The sequence below is a fragment of the Carcharhinus amblyrhynchos genome, unplaced genomic scaffold (genome assembly GCF_965287045.1).
Source record: "Carcharhinus amblyrhynchos unplaced genomic scaffold, sCarAmb.v2.hapA chromosome_122, whole genome shotgun sequence".
NCBI lineage: Eukaryota > Metazoa > Chordata > Chondrichthyes > Carcharhiniformes > Carcharhinidae > Carcharhinus > Carcharhinus amblyrhynchos.
Window position 1 is genome coordinate 155,107 of NW_027649862.1, and position 24,855 is coordinate 179,961.

The 24,855-nt window shown below is 46.4% G+C and overlaps 1 protein-coding gene across 2 annotated transcripts in view; it reads left to right on the forward strand.

The window, feature by feature from the left end:
• The window catches only part of ash1l (ash1 (absent, small, or homeotic)-like (Drosophila)), a 245,067-nt gene that overhangs the window by 109,873 nt on the left and 110,339 nt on the right, over positions 1-24,855 (forward strand). For both annotated transcript variants that reach the window (XM_080183023.1, XM_080183024.1), the window contains exons 3-6: positions 44-148; positions 12,680-13,379; positions 15,839-16,018; positions 24,105-24,199. In XM_080183023.1, coding sequence (XP_080039149.1) covers positions 44-148; positions 12,680-13,379; positions 15,839-16,018; positions 24,105-24,199 — 1,080 coding nt within the window. The remainder of the gene's footprint in view (positions 1-43; positions 149-12,679; positions 13,380-15,838; positions 16,019-24,104; positions 24,200-24,855) is intronic.

Below are 24,855 nucleotides of genomic sequence, written 5' to 3' on the forward strand. Positions count from 1 at the left end.
TTTGTCCCATTGCGTTATTTTCATTGTTCTGTTTAATCTGCAGGTTTGCAGCCAGCACAAGATAAACAGGCATCACAGAGGCACCAAGACACAGTTAATTGCAGTCCCACCAGAAGGAGAGGTCCATCAGAGAGTGCAGCTTCAGCAGGCAAGTGCTAGATTCCTGATTTTCATCATCTCCCATTCTCAAACCCAGAAAGCTGTCACAATGCCTCTCCTTGGTCAGGCACATCTGCCTTTACTGTCTCATTCGCAGCTCCTGTTTATCCCAGTGTTGGGTAAGCTCTGCTCATAATCCTAAACTATTTAGCTGTGATTTCTCTCTTTTTGGATACCTGCAGGATATGGGCATTGTTGACATTTATTATCCATTCCTAATTGTCCTGGAGAAGGTGGTGGTGATACACCTCACACAGAGTAGAACTGTGGCTCACTCAGCCACTTCAGAGGCTAGTTAAGAGCCCACCGCACTTTTCTTGGACTTCTAAATAAAAGCAAATTACTATGGATGGTGGAAATCTGAAACCGAAAGAGAAAATGCTGGAAAATCTCAGCAGGTCTGGCAGCATCTGTAAGGGGAGAGAAAAGAGCTGACGTTTCGAGCCCAGATGACACTTGTCGAAGCTTTGGCAAAGGGTTGCCAAGGCACAACGTCTCCTTACAGATGCTGCCAGACCTGTTGAGATTTTCCAGTGTTTTCTTGTTTGATCTCTTGGTCTTCTCTTTACTCGGCATCCACACCCGAGCAGTTCCTGTCCTCCCTTCTGTTTGTCAGCCAGTGTTCCGGTGCTATTAACTTTGATTTTTTATTGACTTATTATGGTAACACATATTGGAATACATTGAAAAGTTTTGTTTCTTGTGTGCTATCCAGAAAAAGCATACATAGAGTTCATAGAGTACGTAGGGGAGAAGGAAAGGAGAGGGTGCAGAATGTAGTGTTACAGTCATAGCTAGGGTGTAAAGAACGATCAACTTGATGTGAGGTAGATCCATTCAAAAGTCTGACGGCAGCAGGGAAGAAGCTTTCTTGAGTTGGTTGGTTACTGACCTCAGATTTTTGTACCTTTTTCCGGATGGAAGAAGGTGAAAGAATGTCCGGGGTGCATGCTTTTCCCCAAGGCAGTGGGAAGTGCAGGCAGAGTCGATGGATGGGAGGCTGGTTTGCGTGATGGATTGGACTACATTCATGACCTTTTGTAGTTTTTTGCAGTCTTTGGCAGAACAGGAGCCCAGACCAAGCTGTGATACATCCAGAAAGAATGCTTTCTATGTTGCATCTGTAAAAGTCGCTGAGAGTTGTAGCAGAAATGTCAAATTTCCTTATCTCCTGAGAAAGTTGGTGGGCTTTGTTTGCTATAGTGTCGGCATGGGGATACCAGGGCAGGTTGTTGGTGATCTGGACATCTAGAAACTTGAAGCTCTTGACCGTTGAATACAGGAGTTGGAATATCTTGTTGAAGTTGTACAAGACATTGATAGGGCCGCACTTGGAATACTATGTGCAATTCTGGTCACCCTATTTAGAAAGGATATTATTAAACTAGAAAGCTTTACTAAGATGTTACTGGGTTTCGATGGCTTGAGTTATAAGGAGAGGCTGGAATGACTGGGACTTTTCCCTTTGGAGCATAGGAGGCTGAGGGGTGATCTTATAGAGGTCTATACAATAATGAGGGGCACAGATCAGCTAGATAGTCAACATCTTTTCCCAAAGGTAGGGGAGTCTAAAACTAGAGGGCATAGGTTTAAGGTGAGAGGGGAGAGATACAACAGGGTCCAGAGGGGCAATTTTTTCACACGGAGGGTGGTGAGTGTCTGGAACAAGCTGCCAGAGGCAGTAGTAGAGGTGGGTACAATTTTGTCTTTTAAAAAGCATTTAGACAGTTAGATGGGTATGATGGGCATAGAAGGATATGGGCCAAATGTGGGCAATTGGGTTAGGGGTTTGAAAAACAAAAGGCGGCATGGACAAGTAGGGCCAAAGGGCCTGTTTCCATGCTGTAAACGTCTATGACTCATTTCCTCTTCCTCATCATTGATGTAGACGGAGCATGTCCTCCACTGCACTATTTCGTTAACCAATGCAAAATAAGAAGCAGGAATAGACCATATGGCCCCTTGAACCTGCTCCCCCACTCAATATGATCACGGCTGATCTTCTGTCTGCACTCCCTTATTGTCTGCACTGCCTGTTGCTCATATCCTGTGATCCCTGAGACCAAAAATCTGTCTGTCTCAGCCTTCAGTGTATCCAATAGTGGAGGATTCACAACCGTGTGGGCTAGATGATTCCAAAGATTTAGAAGTACTTCAAGTGAAACAATTTCTCCTCCTCTTAGTCCGAAATGACTGACCCCTTATCTTGAGACTTTGCCTCGATATTCTAGATTCCTCAGTCGGGGGGAATAGTCTTCCAGCATCTAGCACGTCAAACCCTTCAGCACATTGTATGTTTCAGTGAGGTCATTTCTCAATCTTTTGAACTCCAGAGAGCAAAGTCCCGATTTACTCAGCCTCGTTGTAGGACAATCTGTCCCCTCGTCCCAGCAGCCAATCCAACCTTCACTAATTGTCTCCAAGGCAAGTACATCTTGCCTTAAGTATGAAGACTAGACTATGCCCAGTACTCCAGGTATGATCTAATCTGAAGCCCCATAAGACATTGCCAAGACTTCCATATAGTACTCCAACCCCCTTCAATAAATGCTAACCTGTCATTTGCCTTTCTCAGTACTTGCTGTACCTGCATGCTAACTTTATGTCCCTCGTATGAATACAGCCAAGTCTCTCTGAATGTCATCACTTGTAAATTTATGCCTTGAAAAACAAAAGTTCTGCTTTCCCATACCTCTCAATTCCCCACAGTGTGTTCCATCTGTTGTTGCCCATTTACTTGACCTATCCCTATCTCTTTGCAGCTCCCTTATAGCCTGCATTCCCATCTAGCTTTGTATTGTCAGCAAGCTTGGATCTTTGGACAGTCCAAAGATGCGCAGGTTAGGTTGATTGGCCGTGCTAAATTGCCCCTCAGTGTCGGGGATTAACTAGGGTAAATAAGGGTTCCACAAATAATAGGGTGGTGAGAAAGGCATGTGGCACACTCGCCTTTGTTGGTCAGGGAGCAGAGGGGTCATGTTGGAGTTGTATAGAACTTTGGTGAGGCCACAGTTGGAGTATTGTGTGCAATTCTGGCCACCACATTATAGGAAGCATGTGGGTTCAGAGGAGATGCACCAGGATGCTGCCTGGGATGGAACATTTATGTTATATGGGGAGGTTGGGTCGACTTGGGTTATTTTCATTGGAACAGAGAAGACTGAGGGTGACCTGATTGAAGTGCTCAAGATTATGAGGGACACGGATTGACATGGATAAGGAGCAGCTGTTCCCCTTAGTTGAAGGATCAGTTATGAGCGAACATACGTTCAAGATGAGGGGCAGGAGATTTAGGGAGGATTTGAGGAAAAGTTTTATTTTACCCAGAGAATGGTGAGGGTCTGGAATGTGCTGCCTAGGAGGGTGGTGGAGGCAGGATGCCTCACATCCTTTAAACAGTACCTGGATGAATATTTAGCATGCCGTAACATTCAGGGCAATGGGCCAAGTGCTAGTGAGTGGCATTAGGTGGACACGTCGGGGCCTTTCATGCATCTGAGCAGACTTGGTGGGCCGAAGGGTCTCTCCTGCACTGTAGGATTCTGTGAATACGACTTGGGTGGGATTGTAGTCGGTACAGACTTGATGGGCCGAATGGCCACCTTCTGTACTGTAGGAACTCTATGATCCTATGTTACTCCTTGTCCCACTGCCCAAGTCATTCACACAGATTGTAAATTGTTGAGGCCCAAGGATTGGTTCTTGCAGAACCCCAATAATTACAGCCTCCCAACTTGAAAATGTCATGCCTATCACTACGCTGCTTCATATCTGTTTACCCAATCATCCACCCATACTAATAAACTGCCCTCAATTTCATGGGCCCTTACCTAGTCAGAATGATGGGCACTTGTTACATAACAGCCGTAATGCTGTTAAGTTGCTGAGACCCAGCCCCACTTAAATATCCATTAGACTTCATTTATTTGTCGACAGGACATTTTTCAACTTTCCATTGAATAACTGAGGTATTGAACCTGCCTGTTCACTGACGTTTCTTTGTTTAGATCAGGAATATCAGCCATCTTTCCCCAGAGCAGAATGTGAGTGGGCAGAGCCAGTAGGTGAACTTCTGTGCATTATGAGGTACCTCTATGGTAAGCAATGGAAAGCAGGATCAGTCTCTTCCTGTTCAGCAGGTTCATAGAATCACGACAGTGCAAAGGTGGCCATTCGGCCCATCAAGTCTGCACCAACAAGAATCCAACCCAGGCCCTATCCCTATAACCCATGAATTTACTCCAGCTAGTCCCCAACACTAAGGGGCAATTTAGCATGGCCAGTCCATCAGTAGATTCTAGATTTTTTTTTATTGAATTCAAATTTCTACCATCTGCTGTGGCGGGATTCGAACCCGGGTCCCCAGAACATTAGCTGAGTTTCTGGATGAATAGTCTGGTGATAATATCGTAGGCCATCAACTCCCCTGTGACAAGATCCTTGGTCACTAAGGGGCAATTTAGCACGGCCAATCCACCTAACCTGCGTATCTTTGGACTGTGGGAGGAAATCAGAGCACCTGGAGGAAACCCACGTAGACACGGGGAGAATGTGCAGACTCCGCACAGACAGTGACCCAAGCCAGGAATTAACCCGGGACCCTGGCGCTGTGAGGCAGCAGTGTTGATCTGCTTACCACCGTGCCGCGTTGCTAGGTTTTGTTTCACAGGTTGAGTTGTGGGCACGTACAGAGCAAGAAGTTGCCCCCCTGCAGGGAGATCCTTTTACTGATTGCTGGGAGCACCGTGCTTATGGAGGCCAAATGGAGCAGTTGAGCTGAAGCAATCACACACAATCTCAATTCCCATCTGTAAGCCAAGGCTGTCGATCAGATCAGACGCACTGTTTCCATTGCCTGTATTCTGTATTACATAAGGCAAACGTTTTATCTGTGGTTACATCATCTAGTTTTTGGTCTGTCGGAAGGATCTGTCTTGCTAGCTTCTTTGAGAACCTTGATAGTAACCCAAATGGGGACATCATGTCACAGGGGAGTTGATGGCCTAGTGGTATTATCGCCAGACTATTTATCCAGAAACTCAGCTGTCCTTACCCCAGTCTGGCCTACATGTGACTCTAGAGCCAAGGCAATGTGGTTGACCCTCAACTGCCCTCCAAGGACAACTAGGGGTGGGCAATAAATGTTGGCCCAGCCAGCGACGCCCATGTCCCAGGAATTAATAAAAATTAAAGTTGCCCTCCTCACTGTCACTGTAACACTGGCTTTGTAACCTCTCAATCTGACCTACCAAACCATACGCTATTCCCCTGCCGCTTCTGTGGTCTGCAGCACAAACCCAGTTAACCAGCCTGGAGGTTTACAATCTGGCCCAGCTTATAGGAGCCTCTGAGTGAGAAGCCACATGATACACTTCTCACTCTTGTATCACCTGCTTATCTCTAACAAAGAGGATCACACTGGTGGTGCCACAACCTTTCATACAGAGGTTCCCTCACTGTGGCAGTAACCACAAAACACACCTCTCACTTCTGTAACCTGCTGAATCACAGCCTCTGATAGTAGATGTTCATGATTCCCTCTTTGATGTGAAAACCGCCAAAAAAGCCTGATATATTTCCTGCAACCTGCTAAGTCCTAACTTTGTACGTGTGTTCTTTATGACCCCATCTTCATTAATAATTTGTTCACATTGTTCCAGCAAATGTGCTGCTTTTGTTAAATCAAAATGTCCCAGTTAACATGGGGGCATTTTAGAATGGTTAGTTTGCCATGTTGAGCAAGTGCAGCAGTGTGGCAGAGTGGTTAGCACTGCTGTCTCGCAGCGCCAGGGACCTGGGTTCAGTTCCGGCCTTGGGTTACTGTCTGTGCAGAGTCTGCACTTTCTTCCCCGTGTCTGCGTGGGTTTCCTCCAAGTGCTCCGGTTTCCTCCCACAGTCCAAAGATGGACTGATCGGATTAGAAGTTTGTTTATTAGTCACAAGTAAGGCTTATGTTAACACTGCAATGAAGTTACTGTGAAATTCCCCTAGTCACCACAGTCCAGCGCCTTTCGGGTCAGTGCATCTAACCAGCAAGTCTTTCAGAATGTGGGAGGAAACCGGAGCACCTGGAGGAAACCCACGCAGACACGGGGAGAACATGCAGACTCAACACAGACAGTGACCCAAGCCAGGAATCGAATCCATGTCCCTGGCGTTGAGGCAGCAGTGCTAACCACTGTGCTACCATGCTGTAAATTGACCATGATAAATTACCCCTTAGTGTCAAAGTGGATTAACAGGTAAATACGTGTGGTTATGGGGATAGGACCTGGGTGGGATTGCAGGCTTGATGGGCCGGATGGCCTCCTTCTTCACTGTAGGGTTTCTATGACTTCATAGGTGGCAGCAGTGACTCCCTGTGATTATTGCAAAATGTTCTGTAAGGAGTTGAAATGGATAAACTGCTCTAATCCCAGCAGCCTTGTGGCCAGCCACCTATATTGGAGCAGGATCTTTAGCAGGCGATTTTCACAGTAACTTCATTGCAGCGTTAGTGTAAGCCTACTTGAGACGCGAATAAAATAAAACTAAACTACATGTGTACTTCAATCAAATGTGCGACAAACGTGTTTGGAGGGAGGATGCCCGTAAGTTCGTTAGGTCATAACAAAACAATTTTTTCTCCCTCTCATTTACCATATCTTTATTTGATTTGGTTTATTGTTGTCACAAGCATTGGGATGCAGTGAAAAGTATTATTTCTTGCATGCTATACAGACAAAGCATACCATTCATAGAGAAGGAAAGGAGACAGTGCTGAATGTAGTGTTACAGTCATAGCTAGGGTGTAGAGAAAGATCAACTTAATGCAGAAGTAGGTCCATTCAAAAGTCTGACAGCAGCAGGGAAGAAGCTGTTCTCGAGTCGATTGGTACGTGACCTCAGACTTTTGTATCTTTTTCCCGATGGAAGAAGGTGGAAGAGAGAATGTCCGGGGTGCGTGGGGTCCTTAATTATACTGGCTGCTTTTCCTGAGGCAGTGGGAAGTGTAGACAGAGTCAGTGGTTGGTGAGGCTGGTTTGTGCGATGGACTGCGCTACATTCACCCCTTGCGAAAATGGTTGTGAGCCACCTTCTTGAAACACTGCAGTCCAGATGCTGTGGGTTGACCCATTTTAAATTGCAACAAGGCTGCTGGCCCTCTGTAAAGTAGGAGAGCCTATCTTTCCCTGCAGTTAAATGTTCGGAAGACAGGAACAGAAGGAGTCCGTTCAACTCCATTCATTTAGTGCTTGGCTGATCTGTATCTTGATCAACTGAGATTTGGTCTTGGAGAATAATTTCACAGCATGTGAGGGGAGAGTGGCATCATAGGATTCCAGGTGGCTGCGGTTTTTACAGTGCTGTCCTCTCGCAGCTATTCACCTATGTTACGGAATCCTCACTCTGTTTAGCTGGTTTTTCGTATATACCAGCAATGAAAATCTTCAAAATAAACTTACGGCTGCAGAACGAGAAGACAAATGGCTCTCTGGTGCAGAAGGAGGCCAGTCAGCCTGTTGAGTCTGCACCGACCGGAGTCCCACCCAGGCCACATCGCGCAGTGATTCAATCTCGGATCTCTGCTGACGTTTGTGACTGACGTGACAGTTCATGACGACACCAGAACTGCTTGCCTGAATTCCAGCCTTGTTACTCACTGGCCTCCTAACACTTGTGGTTTATAACTGTGATAATGTGAAGTCGAGAGACTCTCGTTTTGGAGGGTTGGGGGGAAGAGGAGGAAAAGGAGTTCCCTGTTGATCAGCCTCTCCTCTACACCATCCGCTGTTTCTGCTTCAATGTTGCCTGATAGTCGGCCATTGAGATTTGTATCTTGGGGAGAAGTTAAGCAAATCGGCACATATGCTCGACAGTCTGAACATACCTGGAAGCCTGCCTGAAATAAGTCAATGCAAACCTGTGATTATGGTAGTGCCAGGTTCCTGAACTGTAATTGCCTAATGATAATGTTTTAACTTATTCATTACTGAAGTGCCATCTGAGAAGTAAATATTGTTTGTGCATCTTTTCCCATAGCTCACATCCCAAAGCTGTTCTTTAAGAAAGTATTTGTATTAACTCGCCTCATTGCAGATAGGTAGCACAGCGGTTAGCACTGCTGCATCACCACAACCGGGTTCAATTCCCAGCTTGGGTCACTGTCTGTGCGGAGTCTGCATGTTCTCCCTGTGTCTGTGTGGGTTTCCTCCAGATGCTCTGGCTTCCTCCCACAGTCTGAAAGATGTGCTGATTAGGTGCTAAATTCTCCCTTGGTGTACCCAAACAGGTGCTGGAATGTGGCAATTAGGGGGATTTTCACAGTAACTTCATTGCAGTGTCAGCTTGTGACACTAATAAATAAACTTTAAAAACTTTAAAACTTTAAGGACAAGTACCAGGCTGGATTCTTGTTCCTGTTTACTTTGCATCCACTGGCAAGTTCCTGTCATCCTTCTTGATGAGGGCATCGTCAAATTGGCTTTGATGCCTTGGCCATCGGGTAGCGCGCTCCCAGTCATTTTCTGGTACCAGACACCAACCAGAGCTTCTCAGGTTTGTACCCCAGTGAGACAAAAGGTGAAAAAAGTTGAGGCCTTTGTGTATCTGGGAAGCATGGTGTTCACAGTAAAAGCAGAAAGGAGAATTTCATAAAGGTGAATTCTTGTTCTGAGGGCTTGCGTAGTTATCCTCCCAGTATTACATTGGCACAAAACACATTCATTTGTTAAAAATGGAAAGCAGATAATGCAAAGTGAAATCTGAGTAAAGTGTTTGTAGCGCCAACCCACTTGTCACATGGAAACATAGAATCCTACATTGCAGAAGGAGACCATTTGGCCCTTTGAATCTGCACTGACTTTTCGACAGAGCATCTCATCCAAGCCCGTGTATTTACCCTGGTAATTGCCCTGACCTAGTCATCTTTGGACACTAAGAGGCAATTTAGCATGGCCAATCCACCTAACCTGCACATCTTTGGACTGTGGAAGAAAACTAGAGCACCCGAAGGAAATCTACACAGACACGAGGTGCAAACTCCACACAGTCACCCAAGGCTGGAACCGAACCCGGGTCACCGCCGCTGTGAGACAGCAGTGCTAACCACTGTGCCGTCCCCATGAATACACCTTTTGGGGAGCACTGTGGCTTTATGGACAAATGCAAGTTGATACCACTGGAGAGGCGGGTGAAGAGACTAGACTAATAATGGAGAGCAAGCTGGGAGCAGGGTTAAAGAATCCAATGATCTTGTAAAGTACATGAGCTTTGGTTTTGCTGCTGATAAAATGGGTCCTTATTCTGTGGCACCCTATGCTGCAAATCCCACCCTTTCACTCCCTCTCTCACTGCTCTGAGTGTACACACTGTCAGAACTCTGATGATAGTTGTCCTTATTGGCTGACCATATTATAAATTGCTGGTGTATTATACCTGCAAAAGCTTTAACCATTCGTCACTCTACATGTCTGGGAAACACAGAAACATAGCAGATAAGAGCAGAAGGAAGCCATTCGGCTGTTCGAGCCTGCTCTGCCATTCGTGACAATTGTGGCTGATCAGCCAACTCAATAGCCTAATCCTGCTTGTTCTCCGTAACCTTTGATCCCATTCACCCCAAGTGCTATATCCAGCTGCCTCCTGAATACATTCCATGTTTTGGCATCAACTCCTTCCTGTGGGAATGAATTCCACTGGCTCACCGGGTGAAGAAATGTCTCCTGTCCTCCATCCTAAATGGTCTACCCTGAATCCTCAGACTGTGACCCCCTGGTTCTGGACTCCCCCCACCATCAGGAACATCCTCCTTGCATCTACCCTGTCTAGTCCTGTTAGAATTTTATAAGTCTCTGAGAGATTCCCCCCTCATTCATCTGAACTCCAGTGAAAACAACCCTAACCGAGTCAATCTCTCCTCATACATCGGTCCCACCGTCCCCAGAATCAGCCTGGTAAACCTTCGCTGCACTCCCTCGAGAGCAAGAACGTCCTCAGAAAAGGATACTAAAACTGAAGACAGTACTCTGGGTAAAGATATCAGAGGAATTAGTTCTCAGTCTGAAATAGTGCCTTTTTTTAATTCCAAACGAAAAGTAATCACCCCTGATTATTATAAAGTGGTAATGTTTATTCGGATATCACCAATCCGACACCCCAGCTGTGACTGTAACACTAGTACTCTCTCCTTTCCTTCTGTATGAGCGGGATGCTTTGCCTGTAGAGCACACGAGAAACAATACTTTTCACTGTAGCCCAATACATGTGACAGCAATAAATCAAATCAAACTTTTGGGGGATTCAGTCAGTGGAAGGGTCAGCAGAAGTGGAAAATTGCTGTCTGTCAGGGAGCCAGCGTGAAGCTGTGTCCTTCACTCAGTGAACACTGTTCGTTTTGTGAAGTCCCTGCAGTCTGTGCTGTCCCATCTCTGGAACCTGAGCGTTTGCAGCAGCTGCAATGCTTAAAGAAAGGGGGATTGATGTCGAGGTCCAGGTGTCCTGTGTCTGCTATCAGGAAGCAGGCTTTCTCCACACTTGTGTTACTGCAGCCCCGTCCTCCTGAACACATCCTGATTCCAAGTGTAAAATTCCAATGCACCAAATCATTTCCCTTTCACTGTGTACAGAGTTCCCGTTACAGCTTCACATGCTCTGTTTCATTCAGCAGACTTCGTTCCCAAAGTCATTCAAGCAGGATTGCACAAATTAGTTTGTCTTTTTTTCGACCTTGATAAACCTCTTAAGTTATTTATTAGTCACAAGTAAGGCTGCATTAACACTGCAATGGAGTTACTGTGAAATCCCCTAGTCGCCACACTCCAGCGCCTGTTAAGAACATAAGAAATAGGAGCAGGAGTAGGCCATCTAGCCCTTCGAGCCTGCCCTGCCATTCAATAAGATCATGGCTGATCTGTTGTGGCTCAGTTCCACTTTCCCGCCCTCTCCCCATAACCCTTAATCCCCTCTCTTATCAAGAACCCATCAACCCGCTTCTTAAAAATATTTAGCGAGGCAGCCTCCACCACTTCAACGGGCAGAGAATTCCAGAGATTCACCACCCTTTGAGTGAAGAAGTTCCTCCTCAACTCCGTTCTAAACCGCCTCCCCTTTATCTTGAGGCTGTGCCCCCTAGTCCTACTGTCTTTTTTGAGCGGGAAGAGTCTCTCCACCTCTATCCTATCCATCCCATTCATCATCTTATACGTCTCAATGAGATCTCCCCTCATTCTTCTAAACTCTTAACGAGTACAAGCCTAGTTTTTTCAGCCTCTCCTCATAGCTCAATCCCCTCAACTCCGGTATCAGCCTAGTAAACCTCCTCTGCACTCCCTCCAGGGCCAAAATATCCTTGCGCAGGTGCGGCGCCCAAAACTGCACACAGTACTCCAGCTGCGGCCTCACCAATGCCCTATACAGCTGCAGCAAGACCTCCCTACTTTTATATTCAATCCCCCTTGCTATGAAGGCCAGCATCCCATTCGCCTTCCTGACCACCTGCTGCACCTGCAAGCTGGGTTTTTGCGACTCATGCACAAGCACTGAAGGAGAATTTAGCAAGGCCAATCCACCTAACCGGTACGTTTTTTGGACTGTGGGAGGAAACCGGAGCACCCAGAGGAAACCCATGCAGACATGGGGAGAACGTGCAGACACCACAAAGACGGTGACCCAAGCCGGGAATTGAACCCGGGTTCCTGGCGCTGAGAGGCAGCAGTGCTGACCCACTCTGCCACCCAAACCTCATACTTTCAAACAAGTAATTTACCAGATTGAGGTAGTCCCAAGATGTGTGGGTTAGGTTGCTTGGCCATGCTAAATTGCCCCTTAGCGTCCTGGGATGCATAGGTTAGAGGGATTAGCAGGGAAAATATGTGGAGCTATGGGGATAGAGCCTGGTTGGGATTGCTTGTCGGTGCAGACACATAGGGGCGAATGGTCTCCTTCTACACTGTAGGGATTCTATGAAATATCGTACATCTTTTTTAAAAAAATGACAAAAAAAATGGTGTCAGTAAATATAAAAGCAAATTGCTGTGGATGCTGGACTCTGAAACCAAAAGAGAAAATGCTGGAAAATCTCAGCAAGTCTGGAAGCATCCGTAAGAAAAGAAAAGAGCTGATGTTTTGAGTCCAGATGACCTTTTCTCAAAGCTAAAAGCAAACGCTTTTGGCTTCCAAACAGTGTCAATGTTGACTTTGTATAATTCTCATACAAGTAGCAACATGCTTCACCATTCTTCAGCATTTCCTGGTCTTTGTCTGCACTGCTCCTCACTGTGCAGCCTTTGTGTGTGGGTGGATCCAGGGAAGTTACTGATCATAATTCCGAGAGAATGCATTTCGTAAGCTCAGTTCGTACTTGAAGTTGTAAAGAAGTGTGTGTGTGTGTGTGTGGAAATGGGAAGTGTTGTTGATGGTGTAAACTAGGCAAGTTCTTGCACTGGAGCAGCATATGGGAGCGGAGTTGTTCTCTCTGATTGCAGTTGCACACAGTCCATGTTTTTCCTCACGGGATTTTCTTTCTCTTTTTTGTTTGAAGGAACAGGATCAGTGTCCAGAGGTACAAAGCTAGGAAGTCCAGTGGAGGAAGCTATTGAAAATGTCATACAACGCATAACGCAAGATGGCTCACAACAAATGGCCATTGAGAAGACAATAGAAGATGTTATAGCCAGCGTGACGGTTGCTCGTCCCGACAGCCCCGTAACCCCCATCTCCGGCAAAAGCTACAGTCAGGAAAGGTGCCAGAATAAACGGGCAGAAACTCCGGTCAGCCACACCATCGCAGCACACGGCTTCCCAGAGATTAGCCACTTATCGACGGACAAACAGAATCTCATTGCTGGCCACCGACTGAAGAAAGGCCGAATAGAAGCCATTCAATGTCAGGCAAGGAGGATGTGCAATTTCGACAAAATCTTGGCCACCAAGAAGAACCTGGACCACGTCAACAAGATCCTGAAAGCAAAGAAGCTTCAGAGGCAGTCACGGACAGGTAACAACATCGTGAAACGCAAACGTGGCAGACCCAGGAAGCGGGATTTGAGCCTCTCTCAGCTCTGCGCCTCGCTGCCTCTGAAGGAAGACCAAGCGCTTCCCGAGGAGCAGAGTGAGAGCGCAGAGAAGAGCAAGCAGTCGGACACGATCATGGACGTTATCGAATCGGTGCTGCAGAGTGTGAACCAGCAGCAGTCGGAACATAGGAAGGGCGTGAAGCGGAAAAGGCACTTTGAAGATGGGTAGGTCTCTCCTGCTGTTGCTCCTTTTTCACCATTGCTGCCATATTGACCCTTTTGTTGGGGGAGTGTGGTCCATAGGCGTCAGACTCTGCAAGAGGCTCTGAGCTGGGATTTGAATCATTCTTCACCTCTCCCTTGCACACTGTAGTCCAAGATGCCCCACACTCCATTGTTTCACACTAACCGTACAACCCGCATGGAAGTCAAAGTCCAGGATAACTTCATTCCGAACCACAGCAACAAATTTCATAGTTTATTTGAAAAGGGGAAGTAACTTTGGGCGGCACGGTAGTTAGCACCGCAGCCTCACAGTGCCAGGGATCCCGGGTTCTATTCTTGACTTGGGTCACTGTGCAGAGTCTACGCCTTCCCCCCGTGTCTGCTTGGGTTTCCTCTGGGTGCTCCGGTTTCATCCCATAGCCCAAAGATGTATGGGTTAGATGGATAAACCATGCTAAATTGATGTGGACTGAGGTGGGCACAGTAAGAAGTCTCGCAACACCAAGTTAAAGTCCTACAGGTTTATTTGGAATCACAAGCTTTCGGAATGCTGCGAGTAATGGTTTGTGGTACCTGATTAAGGAACAGTGCTTCAGGAGCTCATGATTCCAAATAAACCTGTTGGACTTTAACCTGGTGTTGTGAGACTTCTTACCAGAGTTAATTGCCCCTTAGTGTCCAAAGATGTGCAGGTTAGGTGGATTGGCCATGCTAAATTGCTCCTTATTCATAGCGTCATAGAGGTTTACAGGACAACTTGTCAATGCCGCCCTTTTTTTAAAACCCTTAAGCTAATCCCAATTGCCCACATTTGGCCCATATCCCTCTATATCCATGTAACTATCTAAATGCTTTTTAAAAGACAAAATTGTACCTGCCTCTACTACTACCTCTGGCACTCACCACCCTCTGTGTGAAAAAAATTGCCCCTCTGAGCACTCTTGTATCTCTGCCCTCTCACCTTAAACCTTTGCCCTCTAGTTTTAGACTCCCCTACCTTTGGGAAAAGATATTGACTATCTAGCTCATCTGTGCCCCTCATTATTTTATAGACCTCTATAAGATCACCCCTCAGCCTCCTACGCTCCAGAGAAAAAAGTTCCAGTCTATCCAGCCTCTCTCATAACTCAAACCATCAAGTCACAGAAGAATCCTAGTAAATCTTTTCTGCACTCTTTCCAGTTTAATAAGATCCTCCTTATAATAGGGTGACCAGAGCTGTACACAGTATTCTAAGTGTGGCCTAACATTGCAATTTCTGCATTCAGTGTTCTGACCAATGAAACCAAGCATGCCGAATGCCACCTTGTGTCCAAAGATATGTAGGTTAGGTGGATTGGCCATGGTTAAAGTGTGGGGTTATGGGCCTAGGTACTCTGTCAGAGAGTTGATGAGGCTCGATGGGCCATTTGGTTTCTTCTGCACTTTAGGGATTCCAGTCGATGATGAGCTTTCATCCTCCTGTCTTGCCAAATGGAGGGTGGAATTGTTTGGGTCCATCGATCTCATGAATGCTTCGTCTGCAGGGAAGTCTGGTTATGGTTTCCTGGATGGGTTGCTCTGCCTATAGTGGACCCTCCCTCTATTAGCCTGACAAAGAGCCGGCACCTCTTACCAATACTGGGCAGGCAAGTTGAAAAATGTCAGCCCTGGCTTGGATGTAAAATCCAGACAAGTTCTCGAAGAGCGATTTGCTCAGCAGGCTGCTTTTAGAGCTACAAGTGTGGGCTGGGCATTAGCCCAGGAATGTCTGGCTTGCAGCCCCTGGAGCTCTGGCAGTCTGTCCTCCTTCAGTAAACTTAGTCCCCTTCATATTCAACTTCAAGTTGATGTGTGGGGAAAGCTGCCCTTGGCATTGTTGCTTCATTGATGGCGAACTCAGAAAATCTGTTAGTATTTACAATCTGAGTGATCTGAAAACTAAAACCAATTTGAATTTAAACTTTATTGGTGCCCAGTGACGCTCCAGATTGGCAGTCCCCGTGCCCCAGATCCTTTTCAAAACCCAGCAGTTTCAGAGCTCAAAAGGCAAATGACCGGTTATCCTGAGGCTGTTTGGGGAAACTGGGTGACACAGTGGTTAACTCTGCTGCCTCACAGCGCCAGGGACCCGGGTTCGATTTGGAGCTTGGGTCACTGCATGTTCTTACCCTGTTTGAGTGGGTTTCCTCCGGGTGCTCCAGTTTCCCCCCTCTGTCCAAAAGACCTGCAGGTTAGGGTGCATTCACCATGCTAAATTCTCCTTCAGTGTTACCTAAACGTGCACTGGAGTGTGGCGACTAGAGGATTTTCACAGTAACTTCATTGCAGTGTTAATGTAAGCCTACTTGTGACACTAATCGATAATAATTGCTGCTTCGGTGCATGAGAAGTGTAAGCATTTTAATGTTGCACAGGGTGTGAACACGGTCATGGTATTAAACTACCACTACCCTTTTTGCCCTCCCTCACTGCGATAGTTCCCCCGAGTTGTCTTCAGAAGCAGTTGTCCCATCCAAGGCCGCTGGGAAGACAGTATCGATGGATCCCGTGACCCCACATCCGCAACCACCCATCCAGAGGGAAAAGAAAGCCCCTCGCCCTCCAAAGAAAAAATCCCAGAAAGCAGGATTATACTCTGACGTCTACAAGATTCCCGAGTGAGTAAACTGTGAGAAATATTACCATCATCGTGCGCAGCTTTTTCAACCCCCCCAAAAAAAATGTTTTTTAAAGTTGCATTGGGTCTGAAAACTCAAACCCAGATTCTCCGCGAGAAAGTCGATGATGAATTTGTCAGTGTCAACACAGGAGAGTTATTGCTGGCTCGGGGCAGCACGGTAGCACAGTGGGTTAGCACTGCTGCCTCACAGCCTTCAGTTCCCAGCTTGGGTTACTGTCTGTGTGGAGTCTGCACATTCTCCTTGTGTCTGTGTGGGTTTCCTCTGAGTGCTCTGGTTTCCTCCCACAGTCCAAAGATGTGCGGGTTAGGTGGATTGGCCATGCTAAATTGTCCCTTAATGCCAGGGGATTAGCAGGGTAAATGTGTGGCGTTACGGGAATAGGGCCTGGGTGGGATCGTTGTTGGTGTAGACTCGATGGGCTGAATGGCCTCCTACACAAGGGATTCTATGAATAAAATTACAAACAGACTGGAATGCACAGGAGAACCTTCAGCTGAAAGGTGATCTGTTTTTAGATTGTGGGTAACATTGAGTGGGGGAATCCTTCACTAGGACTCGATCATTATAAAAGTTCTTTTTCTGAATCGTGCATCTGTTTTGTTTTTTTAACCAGTCCAATTATTGTCAGGCCTGCTGGGGATTTTCATGCTTTCATTACTTCTCATTGGAGTTTTTTCTCTCTCCCTCCCTGGCTGGAATATGAAACACTTCCTTCACTGGCAGTGGCCCTGCTTGCTTAACCGTGTGTGTGTGTGTGTGTGTGTGTGTGGGGTGGGGGGCATCAAGTTTTGTATTTAGAGCTTGCTGCTGATCTCACCACCTACCTATTTGTCGAGTGAGACAGTATTAAGCGGTTAAACAGCCTGCTCCAACCCAGGGTCTGACAGCTGCACCCAGCCACTTAGGGGGTACGTGAGAACAGGCTCAACGTAAAAGTGCCTGTGATCTTGACACTGATTTGTTTACTTGACTTTTTGAGTGAAAAAGTCTCCCCCGCCGAGGAGCCCCTTGTGGAGGACTGTGAATCGAAACCAAACAGTATTTTGCTCTGGTGAGCAGTCGCTGTGCTGCTTGACCTCACCAAGACTGTTGATTTTGCACACCGGGCGGGTTTTTCTTTCCTCTGTCTTCCCCCCCAGCTTTAGGCCAGGGTTCAGATAAAACTTTTTCAGCACTAGTCGGAGATTGTTTCCTGTTGCTGCCGCTGCTCCTTCTCGGAAACAGAAGCGCCTGGGGCTGTGCTGCAATACTTCAATCCTGGTGGTAGCAGATTTTCCGGGCCAGTTACAGCCTGGGAGTCACTGCTTCCAGGTTGCAGGTGGTCCGTTATCAGTTAGGCTGTGTGCAATTCACCTCTGTTCCCATCTATTAAAACCCTGCAGGATCCAATCTGAGTGATTCCTGGGATGTGGGACAGAAACACCCCACCCAATCCTTGCTGCCCGAACACTGCGATATGTTCACCTTCAGTAAGGAGAGGATAAAAGGCCAGCTTGTTACCAAACACACACTATAAAATGTATGCCCTTGGCGTATTTACTCAGGCTGTCCCACCACAGCAACGCTGACCTTGTCCACACAGAGCTAGGTTGGAATAAGGGACCAACCCGTTCTCTCCACTTTTTAGATTTTCTCTGTGAAATAGTGCCGGCAGCTTTTCCGCCGTGTCTGAAGTGGGATTCGATCGTCATTTTGATTTCCCCATACTGCAGGTTCAGAGCTGGCACGGATCAGTGCTGCTCAGCGAAAAGCTTTGACTCCATCACCACCAGGGGATGCCATTGATTCTATTCTGGGCAGGGTGACGTTGTTCCTGGCAGGCCACACTGTGCACCAGCGCTCCCGATTCTGAACAGTGAATTTGGCCTATACTTGGTACACTCCTCTACAATGTTAGACAATCAAGCTTACGGATTATAGGCTGACTGCAGTTACCGGTCACCCTTCCCAAAATAGAACACCTTCAGTGTGGAAGCAACAGCATTCTCGCAGCCTCTGTGTCTTTGCCTGTCTTTCTCTCTCTCTCTCTCTTCCCATCCCCCTCCCGGTGGGACTAAGAATGCACAGTTTAAAGAAAACATGACTACCCAGCAGCACTGGCTTCAAGGCTAAAGCTTTCCTTCTGAGAAGGGCATTTGTATTACGATCCCCTCAGACTTGCGAGCCTCCACAAAGCTTGATGTATCATAATCCCTTGGGAATTTGGTCCCTGGTGCTTGGGCAAGATGGGCAGCTATGTTGAGGGCAGTAATGTCTCAGCAAGGTCAGTGAGCTGCTGTTGAAAGCAGCAGTTTTTAATGGGTGTGGGATGAAGGATGAGTGACGGCCGGAACATTGGGAGCGGTCCCTCAGTTTCATTTTGGTTTCGGGTGAAGTCAGGCTTCTTTGACAATGCAGCACATGCTCAGCGGTGCCCTAAAGCTGGTCAGAATTGTGTTCCATGTTTCAGAGTCGAGTTTGAGCTTGCAGCTCTGCGACTGACTGACACTTCAGCTAAGCTAAGCTGACCACTTTATCATCTTGAGATTAGGCTGTCTTCTGTTGTTACTTTGCTTCTGATATTCAAGAGTAAAAGAAGAGGGTTGTTTGTGATCTTACCCTGGCCTTGGTTGTTGTTAGCATGTTTTGTAAATGCTGCAAAATATAAATTACTGAATGAGTTGGTAGCATCCAGTGATAAACACCAAGCAATATTTCTATTTGAGACTTCATATTCAGGTTGAGAGTAGATGTTTTCTGTTGTGTTACCTGTCCCTGGTGTTCAGGTTGAGAGTAGATGCTTTCTGTTGTGTTCCCTGTCCCTGGTGTTCAGGTTGGGAGTAGATGCTTTCTGTTGTGTTCCCTGTCCCTGGTGTTCAGGTTGAGAGTAGATGCTTTCTGTTGTGTTCCCTGGGCCCTGGTGTTCAGGTTGGGAGTAGATGCTTTCTGTTGTGTTACCTGTCCCTGGTGTTCAGGTTGGGCGTAGATGCTTTCTGTTGTGTTTCCTGGGCCTTGGTGTTCAGGTTGGGAGTAGATGCTTTCTGTTGTGTTCCCTGTCCCTGCTGTTCAGGTTGGGAGTAGATGCTTTCTGTTGTGTTCCCTGGGCCCTGGTGTTCAGGTTGGGAGTAGATGCTTTCTGTTGTGTTCCCTGGGCCCTGGTGTTCAGGTTGGGAGTAGATGCTTTCTGTTGTGTTCCCTGTCCCTGGTGTTCAGGTTGGGAGTAGATGCTTTCTGTTGTGTTCCCTGTCCCTGGTGTTCAGGTTGGGAGTAGATGCTTTCTGTTGTGTTCCCTGGGCCCTGGTGTTCAGGTTGGGAGTAGATGCTTTCTGTTGTGTTACCTGTCCCTGGTGTTCAGGTTGGGCGTAGATGCTTTCTGTTGTGTTTCCTGGGCCCTGGTGTTCAGGTTGGGAGTAGATGCTTTCTGTTGTGTTCCCTGGGCCCTGGTGTTCAGGTTGGGAGTAGATGCTTTCTGTTGTGTTCCCTGTCCCTGGTGTTCAGGTTGGGAGTAGGTGCTTTCTGTTGTGTTCCCTGTCCCTGGTGTTCAGGTTAGGAGTTGATGCTTTCTGTTGTGTTACCTGTCCCTGGTGTTCAGGTTGGGAGTAGGTGCTTTCTGTTGTGTGCCCTGTCCCTGGTGTTCAGGTTGGAAGTAGATGCTTTCTGTTGTACTCCCTGGACTCTGATCCTTGCTTTGGTTGCTGTGAGGAAAGAGTCACTCAGAACACAGTATGTCAAAACTGTCATAAGCTTAGCACATTTCCAGTTTACAATAATTCATCTATGTTGTGCTTGTGCCATCGTTAAAAATTTTGGGATGTTGCTGTGATGGAATTGCCCTGCTTCACACTTTGGAGAGGTTCCAGCTCACAGCCAGAGCTACCTTTGGGTGGCTGGGTGGGGAGGTCGGGAGGTGGGGTGGTGGTAGAGAGGGAAAGCCTGATGGAAGAACCGAAGACAGGTGAACCTATGTCCTGTGACTCACCTAGTGACCAGAGTAAAATGTACTTTGGCAAAGGAGTGGCAACAGCATACCCACTTGCCCCTTCCTGGGACAAGATATTAAGATAACAGAGAATTTCTGAAAGTGGGTGAAGGAATGAGCTTCGCACTCAGAGAGTTGTCTGTTTTATTTGGAAATGGTGTGAGATCACAGCTTCCGATCCAAGTTGATGATTTTTCTGTGTCACAATGCTTGTTTCTTTAATCATATTGCCAAGAGGTTTGTAGACCGTGTGCAGAGACATGTAAAGTTGTCACATAAATGGCTTTGTTCTCTTGACAAAGTGCCCGTGGCTGCACTGTGATTGTAACTCATGGCTTCAGATCCATCGCTGTGGGAAGCTTCTGTCCTTTCCCTGCTTCCTTTCTCCTTCATTCTAACACCTGCAGCATATCCCAATGTCGAGAGTGAATTAGCTAGCTAACAGAATATACCTGCAGCATGTGACAACGTAGAGACAGAATTAACTAACTGACAGGATATACCTGTTAGTTACATATTACAGAGAAGGAAGTGCTGGAAGTCTTAAAGCGCATCAAGGTAGATAAATCTCTGGGACCTGATAAAGTGTATCCCAGGACATTGTGGGAGGCTAGGGAGGAAATTGCAGGTCCCTAGCAGACACATTTGAATCACCGAAAGTCACAGGTGAGGTGCCTAAAAATTGGAGGGTGGCAAATGTTGTGCCTTTGTTCAAGAAGGGCTACAAGGAAAAGCCTGGGAACTATAGGCCAGTGAGCCTCATATCTGTAGTGGGTACATTGTTGGAAGGTGTTTTGAGAGACAGGATCTTCAGGTATTTAGAGATGCACGGACTGATTAGGAACAGTCAGCATGGGTTTGTGAGTGGAAAATCATGTCTCACAAATTTGATTGCGCTTTTTGAAGCGGTAACCAAGAAGAACGATGAGGGCAGTGCAGTTGATGTTGTCTACGTGGACTTTAGCAAGGGCTTTGATAAGGTACCACATGGTACGTTGTTGCATAAGGTTAAATCTCATGGATCCAGGGTGAGGTAGCTAAATGGGTATGAGATTGATTTGATGACGAAAGCCAGAGGGTGACTGTAGAGAGTTTTTCAAACTGAAAGCCTGTGACCAGCAGTGTGCCCACTGTTATTTGTCATTTATTTTACTGATTTGGATGAGAATTTAATAGACATGGTTCGTAAGTTTGCAGATGACATGAAGATTTGGTGTCATTGTGCACAGTGAAGAAGGTTATCTCCAGTTGCAATGGAATCTTGATCAAGTGGCCAGTAGGCTGGCGAATGGTAAATGGAGTTTAGTTTAGATAAATATGAGTTGATGCATTTTGATAGATTGAACCAGGGCAGGACTTAGTTAATGATAGGGCATTGGGGACAGTTACAGCAGAAGAGATCTAGGGTACATGTTCATAGCTCTTTGAAAGTGGAGTTACAGGTGGACAGAATGGTGAAAAGGGCATTTGGCATGCTTCGTGTCATTGGCCAGAACATTGAATACAGGGGTTGGGACATCTTGTTGAAGTTGTACAAGACATTGGTAAGGCCACACTTGGAATACTGTGTACAGTTCTGGTCACCCTATTATAGAAAGGATATTATTTTAAAAAAAGAGAGTGCAGAAAAGATTTACTAGGATGCTACCAGGACTTGATGGATTGAGTTATAAGGAGAGGCTGGATAGACTGGGAATTTTTTCTCTGGAGTGTAGAAGGCTGAGGGGCGATCTTATAAAGATCTATAAAATAATTAAGGGCACAGATCAGCTAGATAGTCAATATCTTTTCCCAAAGGCTGGGGAGTCTAAAACTAGAAGTTTAAGATGAGAGTGGAGAGATACAAAAGTCTAGAGGGGCATTTTTTTCACACAGTGGGTCGTGTGTGTCTGGAAGTAGCTGCCAGAGGTAGTCATAGAGGTGGGTACAATTTTATCTTTTAAAAAGCATTTAGACAGTTACTTGAGGAAGATGGGTACAGAGGGATGTGCGCCAAATTCAGGCAATTGGGACTAACTTAGGGGTTTAAAAAGGAGGGTGGCATGGACAAGTTGGGCCAAAGAGCCTGTTTCCATGCTGTAAACCTCTATGACTCTAAGTAGTCTCACAGCACTAAGCTAAAGTCCAACAGGTTTATTTCACAGCACAAGCTTTTGAAGCGCCACTCCTTCATCAGGTGAGTGCCTGAAGGCTACCAAATAAACCCGTTGGACTTTAATCTGGTGTTGTGGGAGTACTTACTGTGTCCACCTCAGTCCAATGCTGGCATCTCCACATCGTGACTCTGTTAAGAGTCCAGATACATGGGTCATTTCAGGTTTGCAAACTAACTGGTGGTTCGGTGCTGCTGTTGCAGCTGTTTCTAGTCTTTAGTGATCTGAATGAGGACACATGGTGTATCTCGGCCTAATTTGCTGAAGATAAGAATATAAGTTGTGAGGAGGACTGAGTCAGCAAAGAGTTACGGGTAGGTAAGTGAATGGGCACAGGTTCGATAGGTGAAGCATCATGTGGGAAAATGTGAGACTGCTGATTTTGACTGCAAGAATTGTCAAGCAGTCTGAGATCTAGGAGTGGGAGTGGACCATTCAGCCTGCTACTCCATTCCATACAATCATAGTGATCTCATCTCAACCTCAACTCCACTTTCCTGTCTCTTCATAAACCTTCAACTCACTACTGATTACTCTGTATCTAACCCCGCGCTGTACCTGTTCTGGGAGTGTTTGATGGGGGGGACAGTGTAGAGAGTGCTTTACTGTGTATCTAACCCCGTGCTGTACCTGTCCTGGGAGTGTTTGATGGGGGGACAGTGTAGAGGGAGCTTTACTCTGTATCTAACCCCGTGCTGTACCTGTCCTGGGAGTGTTTGATGGGGGACAGTGTAGAGGGAGCTTTACTCTGTATCTAACCCCGTGCTGTACCTGTCCTGGGAGTGTTTGATGGGGGACAGTGTAGAGGGAGCTTTACTCTGTATCTAACCCCATGCTGTACCTGTCCTGGGAGTGTTTGATGGGGGACAGTGTAGAGGGAGCTTTACTCTGTATCTAACCCCGTGCTGTACCTGTCCTGGGAGTGTTTGATGGGGGGACAGTGTAGAGGGAGCTTTACTCTGTATCTAACCCCGTGCTGTACCTGTCCTGGGAGTCTGTGCCTGACTGAGAATATATTTCTTTCCCCGGTAGTAAAATGTTTAATCTTGATGAGTACATTTTTCCTCAATGTTTTGGGCTTGGCGTGATATAGACATTAACATTCTGGAGTCAGTGTGATATATATTATTTTCGGCTTGGTGTGCATGCAGAGGAGAGAAAAGAAATAAAATGTTAGTTTGGACTAGAATTACTGTCCACTTGCTTATTATCTTTGCAGCTTATTGGTAAAAGATTGGTAGTAAATTGATTTATGTATTTTGTAAAATTATACACTGACAGTGAAATAAATAAGAAATTGGATTTCAGGCCTGTTCCCTTTCATCTAAGCGAGACCACGACGGATGAAAGAGCCACAAAATATACAAGTGCTGAAGTAACGTCAATACTAAAATCACTTGTGTTATTGCACCGTACGGTGATAACACTGCCATGTGAACGTACTGCGATCAGAAACCTGTACCAAATAAACGCAAAATATTGCAGATGTTCAAATCTGAAAAAGGAACAGAGAATTTCAGCAGGTTTTTGTTCTTTAGATGGATACGGTCCCCAGGAGGGTAGGGGGTTTTAGTTCAGTCGGACAGCATGGTTGGTGCAGGCTTGGAGGGCTGAAGGGTCTGTTCCTGTGCTGTAATTTTCTTTGTTTGTCTGACCACGTCTGTGGAGAGAGAATAGAGCCAATGTTTCCAGTCAGTATAAATCTTGTCCTATTCTCCTCGTCTCCAGTTCTGACGGAGGGTCAGCCAGACTTGAATCGTTGGCTCTATTCTCTCTGCACTGGAGCTCTCAGACTCGCTGAGATTTTCTAGAATATTCTGTTTTTGTTGTTGAACCTGTACTGAATGCTATTGACACACAGGCTGGTTTTCTGAAGGTCGAAGTTGCTGTGGTTGTAGTTGCCCATCTGAAGCTTGCTTTTCTGATCTTAATGCTGTTCTGCTCTTCCTAGCCCAAAGAGTCGCCTGATTCTGGTGAAGAAGGAGAAGCTGGAGTACATTCCCGGAGAACATGACTATGGCCTCTTCCCAGCTCCGATCCACGTTGGTGAGTCATGCCTTGCACTGTACCGTCTTCGCCAAAGTGGACAAGTTCACCTTTTCCACAGTATATTCCACCTGACAATTTTTTTGCCTCTTCAACCTATCCATATCCCTTTACAGACTTTTTCTATCTCCCCTTCAATGCTTTCTTTGTCATCAGCAAAGTTTTGGGAGTGTTTTAGAGACCACGAAAGGTCAGTGAAGAGGAAATTATGGTTGCAAGGTGACAGGGACTGGGAGCTGAATGTCCAGGGGTATCAAGTGTTTAGGAAGGATAGGTGGGAGGAAAAAGGGGGAGGGGTAGCTCTGCTGATTAAGGATAGTATCAGAGTGGTAGTAAGGGAAGATATAGGCTCCAAAGAGCAGAACGTGGAATCGTTGTGGGTGGAGATAAGGAACAGCAAGGGGAGGAAGACGCTGGTGGGTGTGGTCTTTAGGCCCCCAAATAATAACTTGGAGGTGGGGCGGGCTATAAACACACAAATAAATGATGCGTGCAGAAATGGAACGGTGATAATTATGGGGGATTTCAATCTACATATTGATTGGTTGACCCATGTTGGACGCGGTGGGCTTGAGGAAGAGTTCTTGGAATGCTGCCGGGATAGTTTCCTTGAACAGTGTGTGATGGAACCGACGAGGGAGCAAGCTGTCTTGAAT